The 21411-nt window shown below is 38.0% G+C and overlaps 1 protein-coding gene and 1 long non-coding RNA gene across 3 annotated transcripts in view; one reads left to right on the top strand and one right to left on the bottom strand.

Annotated features, from left to right (window-relative positions):
* Positions 1 to 2162: 2162 nt before the first annotated feature.
* LOC105520229 lies at positions 2163 to 6040 on the bottom strand. The gene is made up of 3 exons (XR_001003091.1): positions 5961 to 6040; positions 4639 to 4738; positions 2163 to 2418 (listed from the first exon to the last, which is right to left on the bottom strand). It is a non-coding gene; the product is annotated as an uncharacterized LOC105520229 (long non-coding RNA).
* Positions 5505 to 21411, top strand: part of NDFIP2 (Nedd4 family interacting protein 2) — a 73052-nt gene continuing 57145 nt past the window's right edge. For both annotated transcript variants that reach the window (XM_011953836.1, XM_011953835.1), the window contains exon 1: positions 5505 to 6333. In XM_011953836.1, coding sequence (XP_011809226.1) covers positions 6013 to 6333 — 321 coding nt within the window. In that variant the 5' untranslated portion in view covers positions 5505 to 6012. The remainder of the gene's footprint in view (positions 6334 to 21411) is intronic.

Here is a 21411-nt window from a genome sequence, read left to right as displayed (position 1 = left end):
AAGGATTCCCTATTTAATAAATGGTGCTGGGAAAACTGGCTAGCCATACGTAGAAAGCTGAAACTGGATCCCTTCCTTATACTGTATACAAAAATTAACTCAAGATGAATTAAAGACTTAAATGTATGCTTTTTTTTTTTAAAGTCAGTATCTGGAATTGCACTTGGTGTCTTCACCTTTACTGGGGAAATCATGACAGATTTCTCAATAATCATCTTCATAAACAGAATTTATAGGTATTTCATGAAAATTTCCCATATAATTGATAGGTGAAGTGAAATGCAATATAAATATTTTATTTTTTCTAGGATATACCTGCCAGATACAAAAGGAACTTCCTTTTTTTCCCCAAACATTATCTTGGCTTACTTCGGCTTTGTCAGGCCAGTAGTTTTTTCCCCTACTTGAATGTTAAAGCTAGGAAATGGGTATAATTTTCCTCGTAGTTCTAGAAAGGCAGCATCTGGTAAGTTATTCCATCTGATTATCATTGTCATTTTATTCTTCAGATATTTAGTGATCTTTATCATCAGGACTGAAATCAGGCAACCTTCTTATATGGTGATCTTATTGTTGTGTCATAATATGTTGCTAATGGTGAGGCAGTGTACTGACATTAGACTGTGTTAAACAAATGAGGCCTGGTTTCTGTTAAGAAATAAAAAGAGCAAATGCACATTAACATATTAAGAAGATCTGGGTGCACAGGACACATTTCTCTTTCCTAATATTTTGCACATACAGACACACACACACACCACAGACACATACACACACACACACAGTATCTGTCTTCTTATACAATAATCACATTAGCCAGTTAAGGGACACCTGTCATAACAGCCCGATGCTCAGTGACTGTGCTGCTCTTCTATGGCTTATAGAGTAAAAAGGAGATAACAACATAGAAAGTCCTGCTTTAGTATGGTCAAAGAACAGCCTTCCATACCCAAGGTAAAGCAAAGATTATTTTAATAACTTATGAGTTATTCCAAATTCAAATATGAATTCCCCAAAGCAAAATGGCTACTGATTTGCTCACATTTGTTGCCCGTTAACAAATAAAGGAAAAATGAAAATGCTAAATAAAAATATTGTTAGGACTGAGATGTAGCTTATCAGAATTCAGATCTTTTCCAAGTGTTTACTGGTGATGCCATCATATATAACTATATGTATTATATAAAGCTGATAGGAAAACTTAAATTTAGGAAATTCATTTAAATTTCTAAGCTAACTCTGTGGTACTTCCTTCCTTTCTCCTGTTCCTTCCTCTACTTTTATCTTTATTATATAGATACTATATTAGTTTGTTGTATTTAAATAAACAGGGAATGTCAGTTCTCTGTATCAACTTGGCTAGATTGTAGCCCTAATTATTCAAACACTGACATAGGCATTGTGGTGATTTAATAGATGTAATTAAAGTCTTGAATCAGTTGACTTTAAGTAAAGAAGATTATCCTCAATAATCTGGGTGGGTCTGATTGAGTCAGTTAAACGTACTTAAGAGCAGAACTGAGGATTCCCTGAGGAAGAAGAAATTCTGCCTGTAGACAGCAGCTTCAACTCCAACCCTAGAGTTACAGGGGTCTGCCCTGTGGATTCTGGACTTGCTGGACCAGCCCACAGAACTGTAAGCCAATTCCCTGCAATAAATCTCTTAAGATATGTCTTCTACTGACTCTGTTTCTCTAGTTGAATCCTGACTGATAAAAAGTTTTATTTCAGATTCTTCCAACATACTGGAGGAGAATAAAGAGAGGAAAAAGAAGTGGATACTTGATTTTAAAATTGCTCACTTAGATATCCTCTCTAAAATTATAGAGCTGAACAGATGACAGGAATCTCAGAACCAGTTAAATAAGAAACACTATGTGAAGCTGAACTGAGGTTCAAGCCTACAAACTGATTAAAAGATATATATATATACATACACACATTATAAAAGTTTCAGATATAAAACTGGAGTCATTATTGTGTTAATTTTCATTTATATGTGAAAAGCAATAGTTTCTTATATTTTCTAAAATATACTTTAGAATTTAATGTCCAGAAAATGATTGCTAGTGAATTTTCATTAGGTAGAAATAGAAATTTTCAGATAATATAATTTTACCTCTTTCTAGTCATTCCACAGGTAATTATACAAAAACCATACATATTCCAAATGCGATTCATTACTAAGATCTGTGATCACACTAACCGTCAATAGCTACTTTGAGTAGTTCTATGTGGTAAAGGAAATGATAAGAAACTAAAAATCAGTGAAGTAGTAAGGAAAATTTGGAACATCGCCTCCCTGTGACTTAGGCCTGTGTAGATGGCTTTCTGTAGGCAATGGCATGTCTTATTGCTCTTTAACTGGTGGGAATCCCAACGAAGAATCCTGGCATTTGGGTGTGCAGCTCAATATATCTGACAATATAAGAAAGAGGATGATGAATGTTAAGTTGCTAGTTTACCTCTAGAGGGAATGACCCTGCTTCTGGGAAGGTGGGAGGGGTTCCCAGTGGGAAGTACACCCCAGACAAAGAGATCCCCATGACCTCTATACAGCATCACACTATAGAACAACATCAAATTCATTCTTAGTAGGAAGGCTTACGGATACATTAAATCCACATGAGAAAATGCTAACAATGTAGAGTCCTGAGAGTTATTCTGAAGATGAAACACCAACCATTGAAAATGATAGTTGTAATTATCTAACACAATTTTGATATACTCCCCTATCACTATACATCTTGGTACCTGTCTTAGTTGGGTTCTCCAGGATGCAGATGCTGATATAAAGTTTTAAGTGTAAGAGATTCACTGGGGAGCAACATCTGTGAAAAGAAAAAGGACTGGGCAGGGCAAGCTGTCACAACATGCTGCAGAGCTGGAAAAATCTCTGCCAGCTTCACAGGGAACTCTGAAGCAAAGTTTGTCCCTTAAAGAGCTTCAGTGTCTAGCAAAAATAACCAGAGCCTTGTACTACTGCCTTGCTCAGTTAGTGGCTGGGTGCCACCCTGAAAATAGCACCTCCTCAGGTTGAAAGCTGAGGGAGACCCTGACAAAGCAACCAACTGGAAGTTGTCTGACAGCCACATTCCTTCCAGCTGGGCAGAGTGTGCTTTCTTGAAAGGGAATCTGGGCAGCTTATCTCCATGTCTTCTCCAGTACTGCAGAGCAGCACTAGTAAAATGTTGGGTGGCTGTGTGTTTGGAGATGAAAATTGATCAGGCCAGAACGAGAGGTGTTAGTGAAGTGCACTAAAATTCTACAATTCTACTTGAGGTAGCTTCTAGTGCTGCACCACCGCAAATTCCTTAGATTAGAACTAGAGTTGTCACCATAATACCAGAGACTGAAAATATTACTGGATGTTGCTCAAGGTCTGTAAAATGGTAAAGAATATTGTTATTCCCATCGCGTCTCAAGTAAGTTTCTCCTAGTGGGACAACTCAGTGCCTCTGCTTGTAATGGTCCATTATAGGTTACACGGGCTTAGCTGTAAAGTGGGCAAAAGAAGCTCAGAATGCCTCTTTTGGGGATGATGAATAAGAATCATTATTTTACATAGATCAAGAAGGTGGGATTTAAAGAAGTCAGATTGGCTCTTTGTGATACATTGCTATCTTTTTATGTTTTCTGCACGTTTCACAGTAGTGGTAGCTAGGAAGAGGAAAGAGACAAGGACTGTTTTTATTAGGTATATTACACTTAATATCAGCTTAATGTACTGCTTAATATGGTGGAGGCTCTGATGTCTGTCATCACCTACTAGCGATTTGGCATTAGCCAAGTTCATGAAACTCTTTGTGCGTTATTTTCCCTCTTCATCTGTTAACCCAGGAGTGCAACTGTGCCTATGTCATGAAGTTGTGGTGAGGCTAAAATAATAGATGCATAGTACTGGCTTAGAAAGGGCTCTATACTAGTAAGCTGTTGTTCTACTTCTCCTTCCCCTTTCTCTTCCTCATTAAAAATACACTTTCCTGCTGAATGTGTTACTTCACTAGATTAGCAAAATGTTCAGGGAATCTGAGAGGAGGGTAAAATAGAATCTGTTACTCTATCAGGATTCGAGATGTCTGCTTTTCATCAGGTCTTTGATTTTTACGGTTATGTTCTCAGTGCTGCGTTGGGTGTAAGAAATGGTCTCTGCTCTGAGCGGCTGTCTATTTGAGAAATGAACACATGAATGATTAATGAAAACACATATGCATATAAAATTAAGTTCTAAATAAATCTTATAGATCGTAAGTGATATAAGGATCTAATTTCAGTTTGCTGACACTGGCTGTTGTTTTGGTCATCGAGAAGCAATACCATTTGGAGTGAAATTGTGAGAGTGAGCGTTTATATCAGTTATACCAATAAAATGGCATATGTTTATTGGCTTAGAAACTAAAATATATTAACATCAAAACAAGGCAAGTTTAACAATATTTAAGTATGAGATATCATTGCCTCTTATTGTTAGCACAGTAATGCTTTCTACTATTAGACATATCAAAATGGCACAAATAGGAAGAGTTGATGAATGCTTTAAAAAGAACTATGAGGAAGGCTTACCTTTTTAGTTGTCAATCTCTCAGAGTTTTTGGGTTTTTTTGTATCTTGCTATTTTAACCAGTTGATTAGGCTTACCCAGTGGCAGTCTTCATTTCAAGGATGTCCTCTGGACATTCAGGAAGGAAATAAAGTAAATGGGGCTCCAGATCCCTTTCCTTCCCTTCAGGGAGCTCCACTGTAAGATCATTTAGGGAAAATGTGGTATTATCTTAAAAACATAACTGGGCCACATCAAGCAGCACCATAGTTTTGAGGGTACAGAACGTTAGTCTTCAGGTTAAAAGGTACTTTTCACTGCTCTGTCATACTCTTCTACTTGCTAGAGAAATATGCTTTATGCCGTGTCATGCGTGGTTAAGCAGACACTGAGATGCTATTAACAATGCTCCCAAGTGATTCCTTGCTGTTAAATCCATTGGAATTATTGAGCATTACCACAAAATAATCCTATCTGATTTCATTACTTTCTTCTAACATCCTTCCAGTAACCTAGAACTCTGGAGACCTCTTCCTTTGAGAGCTGTCTGGAGAGTCCGTTGGATTTTTAAATCTCTTATTACTAAAAAGTGGAAAAAAGTTTAAAAAGTAACCAAAGAGCTGGTGCCTGTAGTCTCAGCTACTCCAGAGGCTGAGGCAGGTGGATAGCTTGGGCCGAGGAGCTCGAGGCTGCAGTGAGCCATGATTGTGCCTGAGAACAGCCACTGCACTCGTCTGGGCAATATAGTGAGACCCCATCTCTAATCATCCCACAGAAGAATTTCAGGGCAGTGGATAACTCTGTAGGATACTACAATGATGAATACCTGCCATTACACATTTGTCGTAACTCGAGGAATATACAACAACCTGAGTGAACCCCGAGGTAACTATGGACTTTGAGTGATGATGATGTGTCAATTCGGGTTCATCAATTGTAACACATGTACCACTCTACTGGGGGATGTTGATAATGGCGGGGGTGGGGGCGGGGTTATGCATGCGTAGGAGCAAAGTGTATATGAGATATCTCTGTAACTTCTCAATTTTGCTGTAAACTAGAACTACTCTATATTAGTCTTTAAAAAATCCCCTATTTTACGAATGGTTTTGAATAAGCGTTTTAGCAATGTTCTAGAGATGAATCTCCTCCCCACGTCCTACGCTGGGTGAACGCTGGGTGAGTAATACGAGGAAGAGTCGGGTACCCGGGCGACCTGTCCTCAGGTGTTCTAGGAACGCGGCCTCATCCCTTGTCAGCCTCTGTCTCTGTGTGGTGAGAAGGCGCACTGGCTCGTGCCTGCGCGAGACTCGCGCACATAGAAAAGCCCAATCAAGGACGGGTCATTCCCGCCCCCCTCGCGCCTTCTGCGGCCGCCCACTCGACAGGTTGACAACCTAGACAGCTCCCCCGGACTTGCCTTACTTTTCCATCTCCTCCCACCCAGCTATACCCTCCCACTGGCGGCGCGGATGGGACGCCGGCGGAGCCAGCGAGTCTGCGCGAGCGGTCCGAGCATGCTCAATAGCGCGCGCGGCGCCCCGGTGCTCCTCCGCGGAACCGCGACCAACGCGGAGGTCTCGGCGGCCGCTGCGGGAGCCACAGGAAGTGAAGAGCTTCCGCCGGGAGACCGCGGCGGCAGGAACGGAGGCGGAAGGGGCCCTGCGGCGACGACGTCGTCGACGGGGGTGGCCGAGGGAGCTGAGCACGGAGAGAACTCCCCCGCTCGGAAGCCGGATCCAGAGCCGGGCAGGATGGATCACCACCAGCCGGGGACTGGGCGCTACCAGGTGGTGAGTTCCCGGCCTCCTGTGCTTCCCGGGACTGCCCCCCGCCGGGGCGTCCTGAGAGTCCCTTTCATCAGGTTATTCCCAGAGGAAACGCTGTGGCGTTTGTTTTGTTTTCTTTTGGATCTTCTGACTGGAGCTGCTTCACTCGCCTCTCTTGCGCACTCCTGTCTAGGACTGCTTCGAAACCCTTCCCTGTCGCCCCGAGTCTCCTCCTAGCACCTCACCCGTACCCTTAGCCCCCTTTGAGACACCCTCCCTCCGCACACCTTACGACTTGTATCTGTTTTAATTGCTCAGTTTATAATTTTCTTATTCTCTGACTCAGTCACTTCTGAGACATTCTAGTCGATTGTCTACTGGAAGTGGGGCTGACTTCACATACCTGCCCGGAAGGTGATCGCCGTCATAAATGGGGTGGGTGGGTGGGTGGGTAGGTGGGTGAAGGTGTAAGTACTGTGTAGAGTGGGATTTGGCAAAAATGTGAGTTAGGAATTGTGGAACCGTAGAGAAAGACTGACCATAGTGTTGATCTTGTCTGCTCGTTAACCTTGTCATTTTTGTCCTTTTCCATTATGTTAGTATTAAAAATGACTGTATTTTTTGTAATCCCCACTTTTTGTTTGTTTGTTTGGCTAGAGGGGAAACAGAGGTAGTTTTAGTAGAACAAATTCTAATCTTGTTCGAAAAATTATTTTTCATTAAATACAAGGTTTTCCAGCTTAACTGTGTAAACTTTGGTAACTGTATGCTGAAAAAAGTGAAATGTGTTCCTCTATATTTTCAGTGTCAAATTTTAAATATATTTTTCTTTGTGTATTCTGGTGGTAACGTTGGAGATTCCTGTTGTAAACCTTAGTTAAAAATGGACTGAGCAATAGACTGTGCTGTTGTGCTGCTGCAGCTAGGTAGCATGTCATTCTACAAACTTTCAGCCCATTTACTGAGGGAGACGAGATAAATAATACATAGCAGTGGTGGTGCAATTTATGGTTTATAAAATTTTACAAATTTATATGTTAGCCCTGGGTTTCAACTTTCAAATCTATTTGCACATGTAAGACTTAGTTATAAGCTAGGACTTTCTATTAGTAAGTACATTTTGGCAATATGAAGGACACTGTAAGATGAGATCCCAATGTATGTAATTTTGCATTTTTCTAAGATAAAAGCTCATGAGGCTTCTATTTTCAACTGGTTTGCATTCTTTAAAACCTACAAAAGGTCCATATTCCGAATTCTTTGAAAATTTATCAGCTTTTCTCAACAACTTGGGAAATACTGTTTCTGCCAGTATGGAAAGCATTTTTCAAGTGTACACCCTTTCGATGGTTTGAAGGGCATTTCTAGGTTTGTAAATGTTAGCAAAAATAAAGTGATACAAATATTGAATAATATCAGCAGTGGAACTTGTTTCATTTTTCTAATCTTTCTATTAGATTAGAAACATCAACCATATTCTCCCACACACGTCACTACTCAAAACACTGTTAATTTATGTAGCTCTCAGTTTTAAGATATTTGTTTTCCCTACAGCTCCTTTCAAAATAAATGGACATATTTTATTGCTGCCCCCTCCCCTCATTTTTTTCAAACTGACCATGTGTCCCACATAGACTTTGAATGTTCCTTGAGAGCAGAGGGCAAAAATCAGTTCTTCCAAAGATAATGCCTATCAGTCCCTCTAAAGATAATACTTTAAGTAGGTAGGACATCGATTTGTTTTCCTTGTAAGGCAACAGTGTTAGAGTTACACAACTTACATAGTCATTTAATCTATCCAGTATAACTCTTGGTTTTGTTTATAATGGCCTGATTAATAACATCTAAGTGTATGCCAGAGAAAAAGCTGAATTGACGTTTTCAGTAGACTTTTTAAACTGGCTTAATATTCAGCTCAATATTCAGGCCTGGCTTATATGATGAACATAACTATTTTGTGGTTGCCTTTAGCTCAGTTTTTGGGAAAACTGGAATGTTTAATAAACTGGAGCAATAAACAACTTGAGTTGTTGAATGTTAAGGGATGACTAAGTCAGGAGATAGGCAAGTATACTTAGGGGTGAGATGGTATGCAATGTTAATTTTTCACTTACTTAAAGAATTTAAATACATCTTTTCATACTGGAGAGCTAGCAGTGATGCTCAGGGTCATCAGAACGACCTACTACCATTAGCCAATACACAAGCTTTATCTAGAAACTTTTTCTGTGATCTCTTCTTTCCTTTCATTGTTAAAAGCACCCAAAATTTATTAAGTAAAGCAGTTAACAGTTTAGAGCTACAAAAATTCTTGATTGTTACCCTTCTAATTTCAGAAAAAGCTAGGTATGGTACATAATTTGCTGGGAAATTCAGTTTTGTTCGTTTGTAAATGAGCAGTGTTGCTAACTTTGATGAAGTTGACTTGGCTTGCAGCTGCTAGACCACATTCTAACTTTGATGTTCTTATTTTATTATTTATTTATTTTTTGAGATGGAGTCTCTATCACTCAGGCTGGAGTGCAGTGGCGTGATCTCGGCTTGCTGCAACATCTGCCTCCCAGGTTCAAGTGATTCTCCTACCTCAGCCTCCTGAGTCGCTGGGACTAGAAGTGTGCTCCACCATGCCTGGCTAATTTTTGTGTTTTAGTAGAGATGGAGTTTCACCGTGTTGGCCAGGCTGGTCTCGAACTCCTGACCTCAATAATCTGCCCGCCTTGGCCTCTCAAAGTGCTGGGGTTGCAGGTGTGAGCCACAGAGCCCGGCCAAAGTTCTCTATTTTAAAGGATTATGTACCTCTACCAAGCTGACTTCTAAGATTGTACCTGTACCAAGCTGACTTCTTATTCTGTGTACAAGTTAAATTGGCATGTTGATTGTAGCAGTAATTTCCCAAACTATATTTCAGAATGATAGTAAGTGTAACTGGAAGATTTACAATACATTAGCATTTTAAAACCATGAAAAATTCTGCAGTAAAGACAGTGATTTGGATTTCCTTAACCTAGCTCTTCCTAATCTTTGTTTTGTTTTGTTCTTTGTTTTTAAAAATTTAAGATTATGTTAACATTTCCAAAATATCAATTTTCTATGGAACATAGTTTGAAGTATTCATTCTACAAAGATCTGAGTACTTTGCTCTTGTATCTGGGGAATTAGAGTTGCCCTCAATAAATCAGCTGGGAAGGAGGCTTGAAGGAGGCCTGACTATTAGCGGGTAAAAAACCTGCAGGTTTTAAAGCCATCTGGGCTTATATATTAGATGGTGCTGTTTGCAATTTGTGAGACCTTGGCTTAGTTACTTTACATCTTGAAGCCTCATTTTCCTCATATTAGTACCTACCTCACTAGGATTATTGTGAAAGATAATATAATATGTGTGTAAAACATATAAAGACTGGTACATGATAAATAAGTACCCTTTTTACAAGCTAATAAGTTCGTGTGTTAATGTTTCACGGTTGCTGGCAAAAAAGAGGTGACCTCCAGGTTAGAGACTGATCATTACTCATGGCATAGCAAGCAGCACGAACATCAGCATATTTGTGTAGGTTTTCTTAGCTACCAAATTCCACAAAGGGGCTGGGTGTCCATATGGATGCGTGCAGTGGGTTTGCATCACAGCTGAGGAACTGAGAACCAAGGGTGCAGTGTTTTTTTTTGTTGTTGTTTGTTTGTTTTTCAAGCAGCACATATCTTAGCAAACAAAAAACAAACTAGTTTACCTTTTCCTGGGATGGCAGTTACACACTGTGGTTGCCTGATCTTGGTTCCCGATGTAACTTATTAGAAGAAACAGCTCAGTATCAGGAAATGGAAAGCTTTACAGACTGACACACTCAGCAAGAATGTGCAGGGACATTCAGGCCCATGGCTGACTGCCTCACCCAATAGTGCATGTTCTGGATGAGATAATGTATAATGAGTTTTCAGTATAGTCATTTCATTTTCCATTGGAAGGAAGTGTTGCAGCCTCTTACCTTTCCTTACTGTCTAGTTGTCACCTTTTCTTGCCAACCTTATTCCTTTGATCATCTCTTGTTTGTTTCTTTGGAATTTATCAGTGTATTTTATCTGGTTTATATTCTTACCGCACCTTTTTTACATTATCAAGGTTACCCAACTGCATAGTCTAATAACTACTTTTCAGTTCTCATGTTGCTTGATTTCTCTGTTATATTGACAGTATGAACGTTCTTTGAAAGTCCATCCTTATTCCTGATAATAAAAAACTTCCTACTTCTCTTGACTTTTTCTGACTTTTCTTGTCTTAGTGAACTCTTTTTGTACTTAATTCCTTCTCCTTAAATATTGATGCATTACCTGGCATGGAATATTGTCTATTAACTTTCTTCCTCATTTGACCATCCCTCAGGAATTGTTTGCACTATGTGAATCATATTTGTAGAATACAGGTTGAGTATTCCTAATCCAAAAACCTGAAATCTGAAATGTCCCCAAATCTGAAACTTTCTGAACACCACATGATATCACAAGTGGAAAATACCACACGTACATATTCAACACAACTTTGTTTCATGCACATATAGTCACGTTCATCTTTGGGACCCATTCCCAAGATATTTTGTTATGTGTATGCAATATTCCAAAATCAAAAAAAAGTCTGAAATCCAAAACATTCCGGTCCCAAGTGTTTTAAATAAGGAATACTCAACCTGTATCAATCTTATTTTTGTTCTTTTGCTCAAAAACCTTCAGTGGCCCCTTACTGAACCTGCCCCCAACATTTAATAACATTTAATATTTAAACTTCCAAATTTATAAAAAGTTGAAAGAATTGTACAGTTAACCTCCATACAAATTGTAGGCTCTACAGTTGTTAACAGTTTATTTTGTTTGTTTTGTGTATTTATCAATCCATCTTTTTTTGTTTGATCCTTTTGAAGGAAGTTGCAGGGATCAGTGTACTTGCATGCAAGCCACGTATTTTTCATTAGCCTACATTTTAATATTTGTTTATGGTTCTTTTTCTTTGGGGTAAAATCAGTGTATATTGAAATGCACAAATCTTATATGGCCTAGTGGATGAACTTTGGCAAATTCATATACTCATGTAACCCAAACCACCTTTGACATGTAGAGCAGAGATCAGCAAACTATGGTCCAACTCCTGGTTTTGTAAATAAATTTTATTGGCACACAGCCATGCCCATTCATTTACAGTGGTAGAGTTGAGGACATTCATGTACTGCATAATGACTTTTCATTCAATGAGGGACCTCATATACTGGGGTCCTGTAAGATATATTTAGATAAATACTGTTGTGTTACAATTGCCTATAGTATTCAATACAGTAACTTGCTGTACAGGTTTGTAGTCTAGGAGCAATAGGCTAGACCATACGGCCTAGTGTGTAGTAGGCCATATATACAATCTAGATTAGCAAAAGTACACTCCGTGATGTTAGCACAGACACTCATCCATCATAGGGACCCCACCCTCATGACCTCATCTAAGCCTAATTACCTCCCAAAGGCTCTAACTTCAAATAACATCACTCTGGTGATTAGGGTTTCAACATACACATTTTGGAGAGACACAGACATTCAGTTTGTACCACTACCTTTTACAGATAAATTTTACTGACCTGATACAGAACATTACCATCACCGTAGAAAGTTCCCTTATTATCCTTACTAGATCAATTCCTACCCCCCAGGTGGCTGTTCTGATTTTTTCACTTCAAATTACCTAGTTTTGCCTATTCTAGAATCATACGGCGTGTAGTCTACAAAGCTTCTTTCATTCAGCATGAGGTTTTTTAGATTGATCTATGTTTTTGTGTATATCAGTAGCTCATCCCTTTTTATTGTATATTTTTCATCATATAAATCATATGAATACACTGCAGTTTATCCATTGCTATTGATGGATATTTGGGTTGTTTTTAGTTTTCTTTTGCTGTTATGAGTAAAACTTATATTCTTGTACAAATCTTTTTGTAAAGCTGATATGAATATTCTTGTATAAATCTTTTTGTGGACATATGTTTTTATTTTCCATGGGTGGAATTACTGAGTAATAGGGTAGGTGTATGTTTACATTTTATAAGAAACCACCAGACTTTTTTCCAAAGTAGTTACGCCATTTTATACTTGCACCATCAATGTATGAAAGTTTTGGTTGCTCCACACACTTGCAAACATTCTGCTGCTGTCCGTCTTTTTAATTTTTAACCATTCTGGTGGGTTTATTACATTTTTGAAGTTTAAAATTTCTGTTCTTAGCATACAAATTTTTTGAATGGGCCCTCCCTACCTGCACAGTGACATATCTCAGCAATCTGTCTTCTTAATTTTTATGCACTCATTTCTCGTCTGAAGTTCTGTACTCTCTCTGGTTTGTTTGCCTCATAAAATCCTGTTCCTAAATGTAAAAACTCCTTCGAATCTATAATTGAAAGAGGGAGGTAAAGAGAGCTTCTTACCTCTGTCATCAGCATCAAGGCAGAAGAAAGTTAGGATAACTTGTTATACTGAATTATGTGTTCGTGTGTCTTTCTAACCTTGTAGACTCTTGCTTTTTCTCAGAGGTGTGTCAGGGTTCTGTCAATGTCTGATTTTTATTTCATCTTTAAAATAGATCTTTACATGTTGAAAAAACTAATTGAGGAAATTTACACTCAAATATGTTGTATACTAAGTAGTACACCAAGTTGTACACCAATACTCAAATGTGTTGTATACCAAGTTGTTGCTTCTAACTTGAAGACCAGTTTTATGTTAATTTGGGTTGCGAGGGTAAATTGCTTTTAAACATACCCCAGATTAAAGTTTCTCTTGCTATTTTTGTGCATGTCATGATATTAACTGTAAATATGTTATTTATTTGTTTGAGTTTAGCTCATTAAAAAAAATTATACAAATGAGTACACACCTGAACAGTGCTGAATCAAATGGTAGCCTTTGCTTAGGTACATTTGAGCAGTACATGATCTAGTACTGGAGGACTATATGTGTAGTGGCAAATAAATGCGTTGGAATTGTATCATGAAAATACCATATTATAATTTATAGCTTATGTTTTTGAGTGCCCTTTGTCAGATTTATGCTAAAGATATGGGAGCAGTTTTTAGATATCATTATTAATTATGAAACAAAGATCCTATAACTCATTCATCTGACATATAATAGCTTAAGAAGTACTTCTGTCTGCTTCTGTTTTAGGTGTTGGTGAATAAGACAGTTAAGTTTTTGTCTCATGGCTCATGCTTTGGTGGAGGGAGTGCAGATAGATAAGTAAGCCTAATTTCAGATAGTAATAAATTCTTTGAAGAAAATAAAGCAAGTTGATGGAATAAATAATACATTCTATCAATTATGAAATAGCAATAATAGAACTGTAATTACATTATATTAATAAAATGCTGCTAAATGCTTTATACATATTAGCACACTTAATCCTTCCACTTCTATGAAGTAGATAATGTCATTATCCTCATTTTGCAGATGAGAAACCTGAGACACAAGTTAAATAAAGGCCCAGCTGTGATGGAGTTGGTATTCAGACTTGGGTGTTTTAGTTTTATATTGCTGTGTAACAATCATCTCTAAATACAAACGTTTTATTTTCTTTTAAGATTCCATGGGTTGAGTGTGATCAGGGAATTGTTGAGTCTAGTCTACATAGTGTTAGCTGGGGCTGGAGCCATTTTGGGGCTTGATTGGGTTGGAATTTCCAAGATATCTCACTCACTTGACTGCAGTTGATGTTGTCTATTTTCTGGGAGCTCAGCTGGGACTGTTGGGCATCTCAGTTCTCCTCTGTGTGCCCTCTTGATGTGACCTTGGCTTCCCACAGCATAGAAGGAAGAGGAAGCTGCTGTTCTCAGGGCCTGGGCTTGGAAATTCATAATGTCATTTTTGCAGTGTCCTATTGGTCACAGCAGTTGTAAGACCCCCTAAATTCAAAGGAAGAAGGAATAAATTCCATCTGTCAGTGGGGGAGAAACATGCACATACATGGAGGGAAGAAAGCGATAGTGGCCATCTTTGGAGATGATGTACCACACCAGTCAATTTGACCCCTTAGTAGATAGGGATCAGCTTAGTCAAGGAACTCCATCCACTCTGAAGTTGTGACAGTCAGGCAGACTTGATTGAAATGTGAAGATCTAGTTCTAGTTGATGAATATTGTAAATGTAATAGTAACCTGTAGTGGAAATGAGTTTGTTGATTGAAGATATAGGAGGAAAGCTGTATGGCTGCAGCAAAGTTAAGGGGATGGCCTAGAGTAGAATGGGACAAAACAGAAACAAATTTTATGCTGGATTTGATAGACGAATGCAACTCTCATTTATAACTCTAGTTTATAATTGTTTCGTGAAAGCAGTTAGGTCCACCTACATGATTTGCAAAGTCTAATGCTGAATGAAAATGTGGGGCCCTGGCCTGTGATGAGGAAGTCAATCTCCCCTTTCTGCAGACCTCGTCTTTGTACAGGTCTACGGACCCCCAAGCAAATATGGAGTCTCCACGTCAGGACATGCTCATTACCTACATCAGTGATAGGCAAGAGGCCACCCTCTGAAATTTGCCAGGGTGCTTCTAGCCTAGGATGGAGATGGCTGTCACCTTGCCTTTCCCCGAGTCGTGGATTGAGGACTGGGAGGTCAGACTGAGCAAAAGGGTTCAATTGAGTGAGAACACTTCCTGGAGAGGCAGACTGCTGGTGAGCTGAGCTGTCAGGCCCCTGGCACATGCTCCATTGGAGTCCTATAGGAGTTTACTTACAAAACTGATATTTAGAGATAAAATTATTAAGAATTTTAAGACAGTGATCACAGGGTATTAAACTCCAATCGTGAGTTCCTCCTGACAGGTGGTCCCATGTGACTGCAGTGATCACATGCTCATGAAGATGGCCCTGAAGGTTGTGTTACTTAGGATGGTGGTGGTGATGATGTAGACCAGGGGTTAGTAAACCCTTTCTGTAAAGGGCCACATAGTATTTTAGGCTTTACAGGCCATGTGGTCTCTGTCACAGCTACTCAGATCTGCCATTGTAGTGCAACAGTATCCATACCAAATATGAAAATGAACAAATGGGCTGTGTTCCAGAAAACTATTTGCAAAAACAGTGTGCTGGATTTGGCCTGCTTGCTCTAGTTTGCCCACCCCAATGTAGATGTTATAGGAATGTACCTCATATAGTCCTGAAGCTTGGCATGTTGAAGGGCGCTTCAGGAAAATTAATTTTTTTTTCTTTTTTTTTGAGACAGAGTCTCACTCTGTTGCCCAGGCTGAAGTGCAGTGGTGCGATCTCGGCTCATTGCAAGCTCCGCCTCCCGGGTTCACGCCATTCTCCTGCCTCAGCCTCCTGAGTAGCTGGGACTACAGGTGCCCGCCACCGCACCCAGCTCACTTTTTGTATTTTTAGTAGAGATGGGGTTTCACCATGTTAGCCAGGATGGTCTCGATCTCCTGACCTCGTGATCCACCCACCTCAGCCTCCCAAAGTACTGGGATTACAGGCGTGAGCCACTGTGCCCGGCCCAGAAAAATTAATTTTTTATTTCACCCAGTCTCTAAATAAATTCCTGACGATGTGGTGAGGTTGTTTTGCATCCCTTACTTGCACCTGATAATCAGTCAAGCACCTAGTCTGTCCCTAGAGTTGGGATATATGACTGGATAGTAGAAGAGAATATAATACTGCCTGTGAGAGTGGCAAAGACAGCTTATTCAAATATGGTGGAATCTTCATTCTGTTAGTGTGATCGCCTCACTGAGGTTATTCTTGACTACCTTATTTTAAATCACTGTATTTTATCCAGAGTACTTATCACCATCTGGTATTCCAAATATTTTGCTTATTTATTTCCTACCTCCCTTCTTCCTCCCTGAATTTAAGTCTCATGATGATAGAGAGATTTTTGTCTGTTTTGCTCACTACTGTGTATATCTTTCCATACCTGGCATGTGGTAGACTTTCAGTATTTGATAAAGGTGAATGAATGGTGCTAGTTCAAGGCCAATTTTATAGACATAAAACTTTGCCTATGTTATTTCATTCCTTTTTATATTTGTTCTGTCTCTGCTACTGAGACCTGGGCTCTTTAAGGTGGGGGTGATGGTGGTGGTTGTTTTTTTGCATTCTCTTCCAGCTTAAAATATATTGCTTAGTCTTCCTCCGCCTCTCCTCTCTCTCTGAATCTTCCTCCGCCTCTCCTCTCTCTCTGAATGGTGTCCTTTAGAGTTGTTCAATAAGTAGCCCATGAAGCCATATGCAGTGGCCCTCCTTATCACTTTCATAAACTTTGGAGTTGTGAATACTGGTTTGATTTTCCTTATCTTTTTTATATTGATTACTCAGCAACTATTTTCTTCTTACTATTTTCTTAATATCTGACTTTCATTCTAAAACATTGCTCAATTGTATGTGTATCCACATTATGTTATTTTAGGATTTTGTATGTATTCTATATATGTCGGCCTAACTTGAGTTTAATTAACTGTGGAATGGTATGGAATCTTATGCTGACGTTTAGTCAGTGTAAATTTACTGACAAGATCACTGTAATTAAGGCTATGTAATTGTAAATCATTGTATGTCTCTGTTTTTGGGCCTTGTTGTTATGGTTTTGAACTTTCAGATGTTTGATCACTTAGCCGGAATTAGGGTGTGGGTAAAATTCTTGTTGAAGACTTGCTAAATGCAAGTTGGGAAATGCTGCAGTAGTCTAAGATTTACTATCAGATTATTTCAGGGTTTTGACTTGCTTGCTTTTAAGATTTGTTTGAACATGTACAGTTTAATATTTTAAAAGTTCAGTAATGTGCTGTGGTTTAGTTCGTCTATGATGTTTCTCCAGAATTACTCATAACATTATGTAAAGAAATTGTGCTGTTTGGACAGAGGTTTTGAGAATAAGGGAGTGAACTGGAGTTCATTGTGTAAAAGAACCTTTCAATGTGATGGTATTAACCCCTTTACTAATTTTAGGGGTCTTAGGACATATAGCCTGTTGGATATTGGACTGAGGAAATCCAGTAGTGACACCTTTTTTTTTTTTTCTTCCTTTCTTTACAAGTGTTCAAAGTGACAGCTTTTATAGAACATTTGTTCTCCTCACCTCGGGACAGCTTTCATCTATATCAGATGACTTTTTGTGTGCTTTCTCTCCAAAGGGAAGAGTCTTGAAATAACACTTGAGAGTTTTGTGTTTTTTGAGGCAGAGTCTCACTGTGTCACCCAGGCTGGAGTGCAGTCTGGTGGATCACAGCACTGCAGCCCCAACCTTCTGGGTTCAAGCAGTCTTCCCCCTCAGCCTCCCGAGTAGCTAAGACTACAGGCATGCATCACCACACTTGGCTGATTTTTTTTCTTTTTTAGAGATAGAATCTTACTATGTTGCTCAGTCTGTTCTCAAATCATTTTCCTGCCTTGGCCTCCCAAAGTGCTGGGATTACATAGACGAGCGACTGTTCCTGGACACATTTAAGACCCTTTTAAGTTTTTGTTTTTAACCTTTAGAGAGCAACAGGAGCACCTGCATACCTCATCCCTGCCTACTTTGTTGTTGCATTGCGTACTTTGGCCATGTTTTAAACTATAATGCTTTTGTTTCTTCTATCACCATCCCAAATCATGCTATCTCTTGCTTTGTAGCTTTTAAACGTATCTTTCCCATTTTTTCTTTTCTCCCTCCTTCCTCCAGGACTAATTTCAATTCTGTATTCAGATCTATATTTAGATGTTATTTTCTTCGAAAAACCTTTCCTTCCCTTTTACCTCCCCATCTCCATTTCCTGCTCTTTACTTTCAAGTTCTGTGTGTTCTTTCAACAGTGTGCACTTATCCTTGTTATAGCCCTTATTTCGTGGTGTGTACTTCCTCACTAGATTGTAAACTCAGTGGGAAGCAGGGCTTAGATCTGTCTTGTTTATAATAGTTTATGTCATTGTACTGGTCCTGTTACAGGTGAAAAATAAATACTTATTAAAGAAATAAATGGATGTCTTTTCTGAATGACTCCAAGTGTATGCATGGTGATACTGGTGTATTTTCTTATGTTTATAAAGCTATATGTAGTTTTACAGAATTCTGTGCTATGAAAGTAATAATGTTTTGCACAGCCTATATACTGTTGATATTCTTGATGTTCATAATCAGGATGTATCCTTTGCTTTTATAATAGTGCTGATTAATCAGTTTAGATGAGTTCTGGTGTTTTTGAATAATTTCTCTTGTAACCCATGGCTTGCATTTGCAAGACAGTAACCATGGTTAGGTTATTTTGTCTACCCATGGAAAAGAGAAAAGGAAATTGTTTCCAGATATTGTGGGAGTAGAGGAGTCCTTAGTGATCATTTTCTTCAATGTACTCATTTTACAGAAGACTATCCAAGGGAGTTTCTGTTCAAGTTTATGCAGGAAAGCTTAGAGGACAAATTTTATTACCGTAAACATAGCAACAGAGTTAAAATACATCAAGGATCCTGGGAAATAAAACCTTTATGATAGCTAACTTTTATTTATGACAATGACAGACATAGGGAGCATGGATGGTATAGCATAAAAGTCTGCTACAGTGAACCCAGCCGATTGTGTAGCACCCACAACTCAGTAACCTTTCATTGGGCTGGGGTTAGCTTGTAGGTAGGTTTTCTTTAACTATCATATTTAAAAAAAGTCAAGTAGTACATGTACAGTTTTAAAATTCCGAGCACCAAAAGACAAATAATTAAAAACAGCAATCTCCTTTTCACCCTTTATCTTGTAAGTTTTTCTCCTTGTAGGGGAAGAACCCAAAAAACCTTCGAACTATTTCAGCTGCTTTATTTTACTCTGTATTTTTAACATATGCAGTTTCAGCCACTAATTTATTTTTATTAATTTTATTTTGCTTTCTTACATGTCCTTGCTTTCCCTACGCAAATCATGATCTTTGTAGTTCTGCCTCTTGAGTTCAAGTCTTGACTTCTCAAAAACATTGTGACCTTGGGCCAACTGTTCTATGTTGTAGTTTCCTCATCTGTAAAGTACGGACAGTACAGAATTCTATCTCAGAATTATTGTGAGGATTAAATGTATGAAAACCATCCAATTTTTGCTTAAATCAGTGACTAATATTTACATTTTATGACTGAAAAAATAACTCATCACTGAGTTAAGCAGTATATTTTGTATAATTTAAAAAATGTTTCATGGGGTTGCTTAATTTTTATTTCTTTAGTTATCTATATATCTATTGTTAATTTTTTGCGTATCCTCTGGTGACTTTCCCAAACTTACTTCTCATGTTAATTTTTGCATGGTCAGAGGCATTGGATTAGTTCCTTTTTTCTTTGAAGACATTCTTCCTAGAGCCCTCTATTCTCCTATTTCAACTGTACTATTTGCTGTCTAGGCCTGATGCACAGCTGTCATACTGAGACTTTTCCCTGTAGATGTGTTATATTTCCTGTTTGTTGCACTATAAGTCTTTCGTTGTTTTTGTTTACTTGTTTATTTTGCTGGAAGATGTTTTCCCATAGGTTCTTAAGAAGGGATACTTGGGAGGTTAAACATTTTTTAAGACATTGAGTTTGCTGACATAAAGCTCATTTTAATGTCATTTTAATGTCTGTAATACCTGTAGTGATAATAACCTCTTTTTCATTCCTAATATTGGAGATCTTCTGTATTCTTTTTTCCTTAAATGGTCTAGCTGTGATTTTCTGTCAATTTTATCGATCTTCTTAAAGAATCATCTTTTGACTTTGTTAAATTTCTGTTGTTCTATGTTACCAATTTTACTGTTTTTACCTTATTTACTGTTTTTCTCTTTGTGTTATGGTTTCCTTTTTTTGTGTGTCTAATTTCTACTTATTTGATATTTTTCTTGAAATCTAATTTTCTAATTTGATTTTATTCACTTTAAATTTCTTGAGACGTTTTTATGGGCTAATATATCCAACTTGATAATATACTGTGTGCACTTGAAAATAATGTATATTCTTCAGTTGTTGGATGTAGTGTTCTAAAAATGTCAGATCAGGTTCATAGTATTGTTCTGATCTTCTATGTCTCTACTGATTTTGTTTTTATGTTCTAATTGCTGAAGAAGAGTTATTAAAATCTGAAATGATTTAATGATCCTTTAATGATCTGTTTCTTGTTTTCTAAATTTTGCTCTCTTATGAAATGTCCCACTTTATCTCTGATAGTGATCTTTGTCTTCAAGTCTGTTTTACATGATACTAACATAGGCTTCTTCTTTTATATTTAGGTTGGTGCAAAAATAATTGCAGTTTTTGCCATTGCTTTGAAATACTTTCAAATGACAAAAACCACAAATACTTTTGCAACAACCTAAATATTTTTGTGTGGTGTATCTTTTTCTGTTTACTTTCAACCTATCTAGGTCCTTTAAATGTGTCTTTTGTTGGTACCTTATAGTTAGGTCCTACTTTTAACAGCTTCTGCCTTCTCATTGGAGTGTTTGTATTTAATGTAATTGTTGATATGATTGATTTACATCTACTGTTACATTTTTTTTATCTTTTCTGATTTTTTGTTCCTCTTTTTACCCTTTTCTGTCTTCTTTTGGATCATTTGATTTATGAAAAAAGTTTTAGTGTCCCTTTCAATATTTCTGTTGCCTTTTAGCTTTCCACGTTTGCTCTTAGGTTACAAGAAAGTGTGAAGGTTAGGCATGTATATTTAACATTAATATTGTGTTACTTCACATGAAATGTAGAACTTCCTAACCACATAGATCCATTTACTCTCCAGCACCTTCTAATTTCAGTGTGATAGTTGTCATATGTATTATGTTGGAAATCCCACCAGATAATGGTATAATTTTTTTTTAAATCATAACATTTTAAAGAACTTAAGAGAAAAAATTAATATTTTATATTTCCTGAGATATTTACTATTCTCTGTGCCCTGTATTCATTCCTGAAGACACAAGTTTCCCTGTATTATTAATTTCTTTTTAATCCGAAGAACTTCTTTAAGAACTTCATTTTTTAAGGTGCAGATCAGCTGCTTGTCAATTCTCTGAACTTTCCTTAATCTGAAAATGTCTTTATTTTGCCTTCATTCCTTAAGTGTCTAGATATATATCTTAGGGTATAGAACTCTTGGCTGA

Source organism: Colobus angolensis, unplaced genomic scaffold, assembly GCF_000951035.1.
Source record: "Colobus angolensis palliatus isolate OR3802 unplaced genomic scaffold, Cang.pa_1.0 Scaffold374, whole genome shotgun sequence".
NCBI classification, from domain to species: Eukaryota; Metazoa; Chordata; class Mammalia; order Primates; family Cercopithecidae; genus Colobus; species Colobus angolensis.
This window is presented reverse-complemented; position numbering and strand designations above follow the sequence as displayed.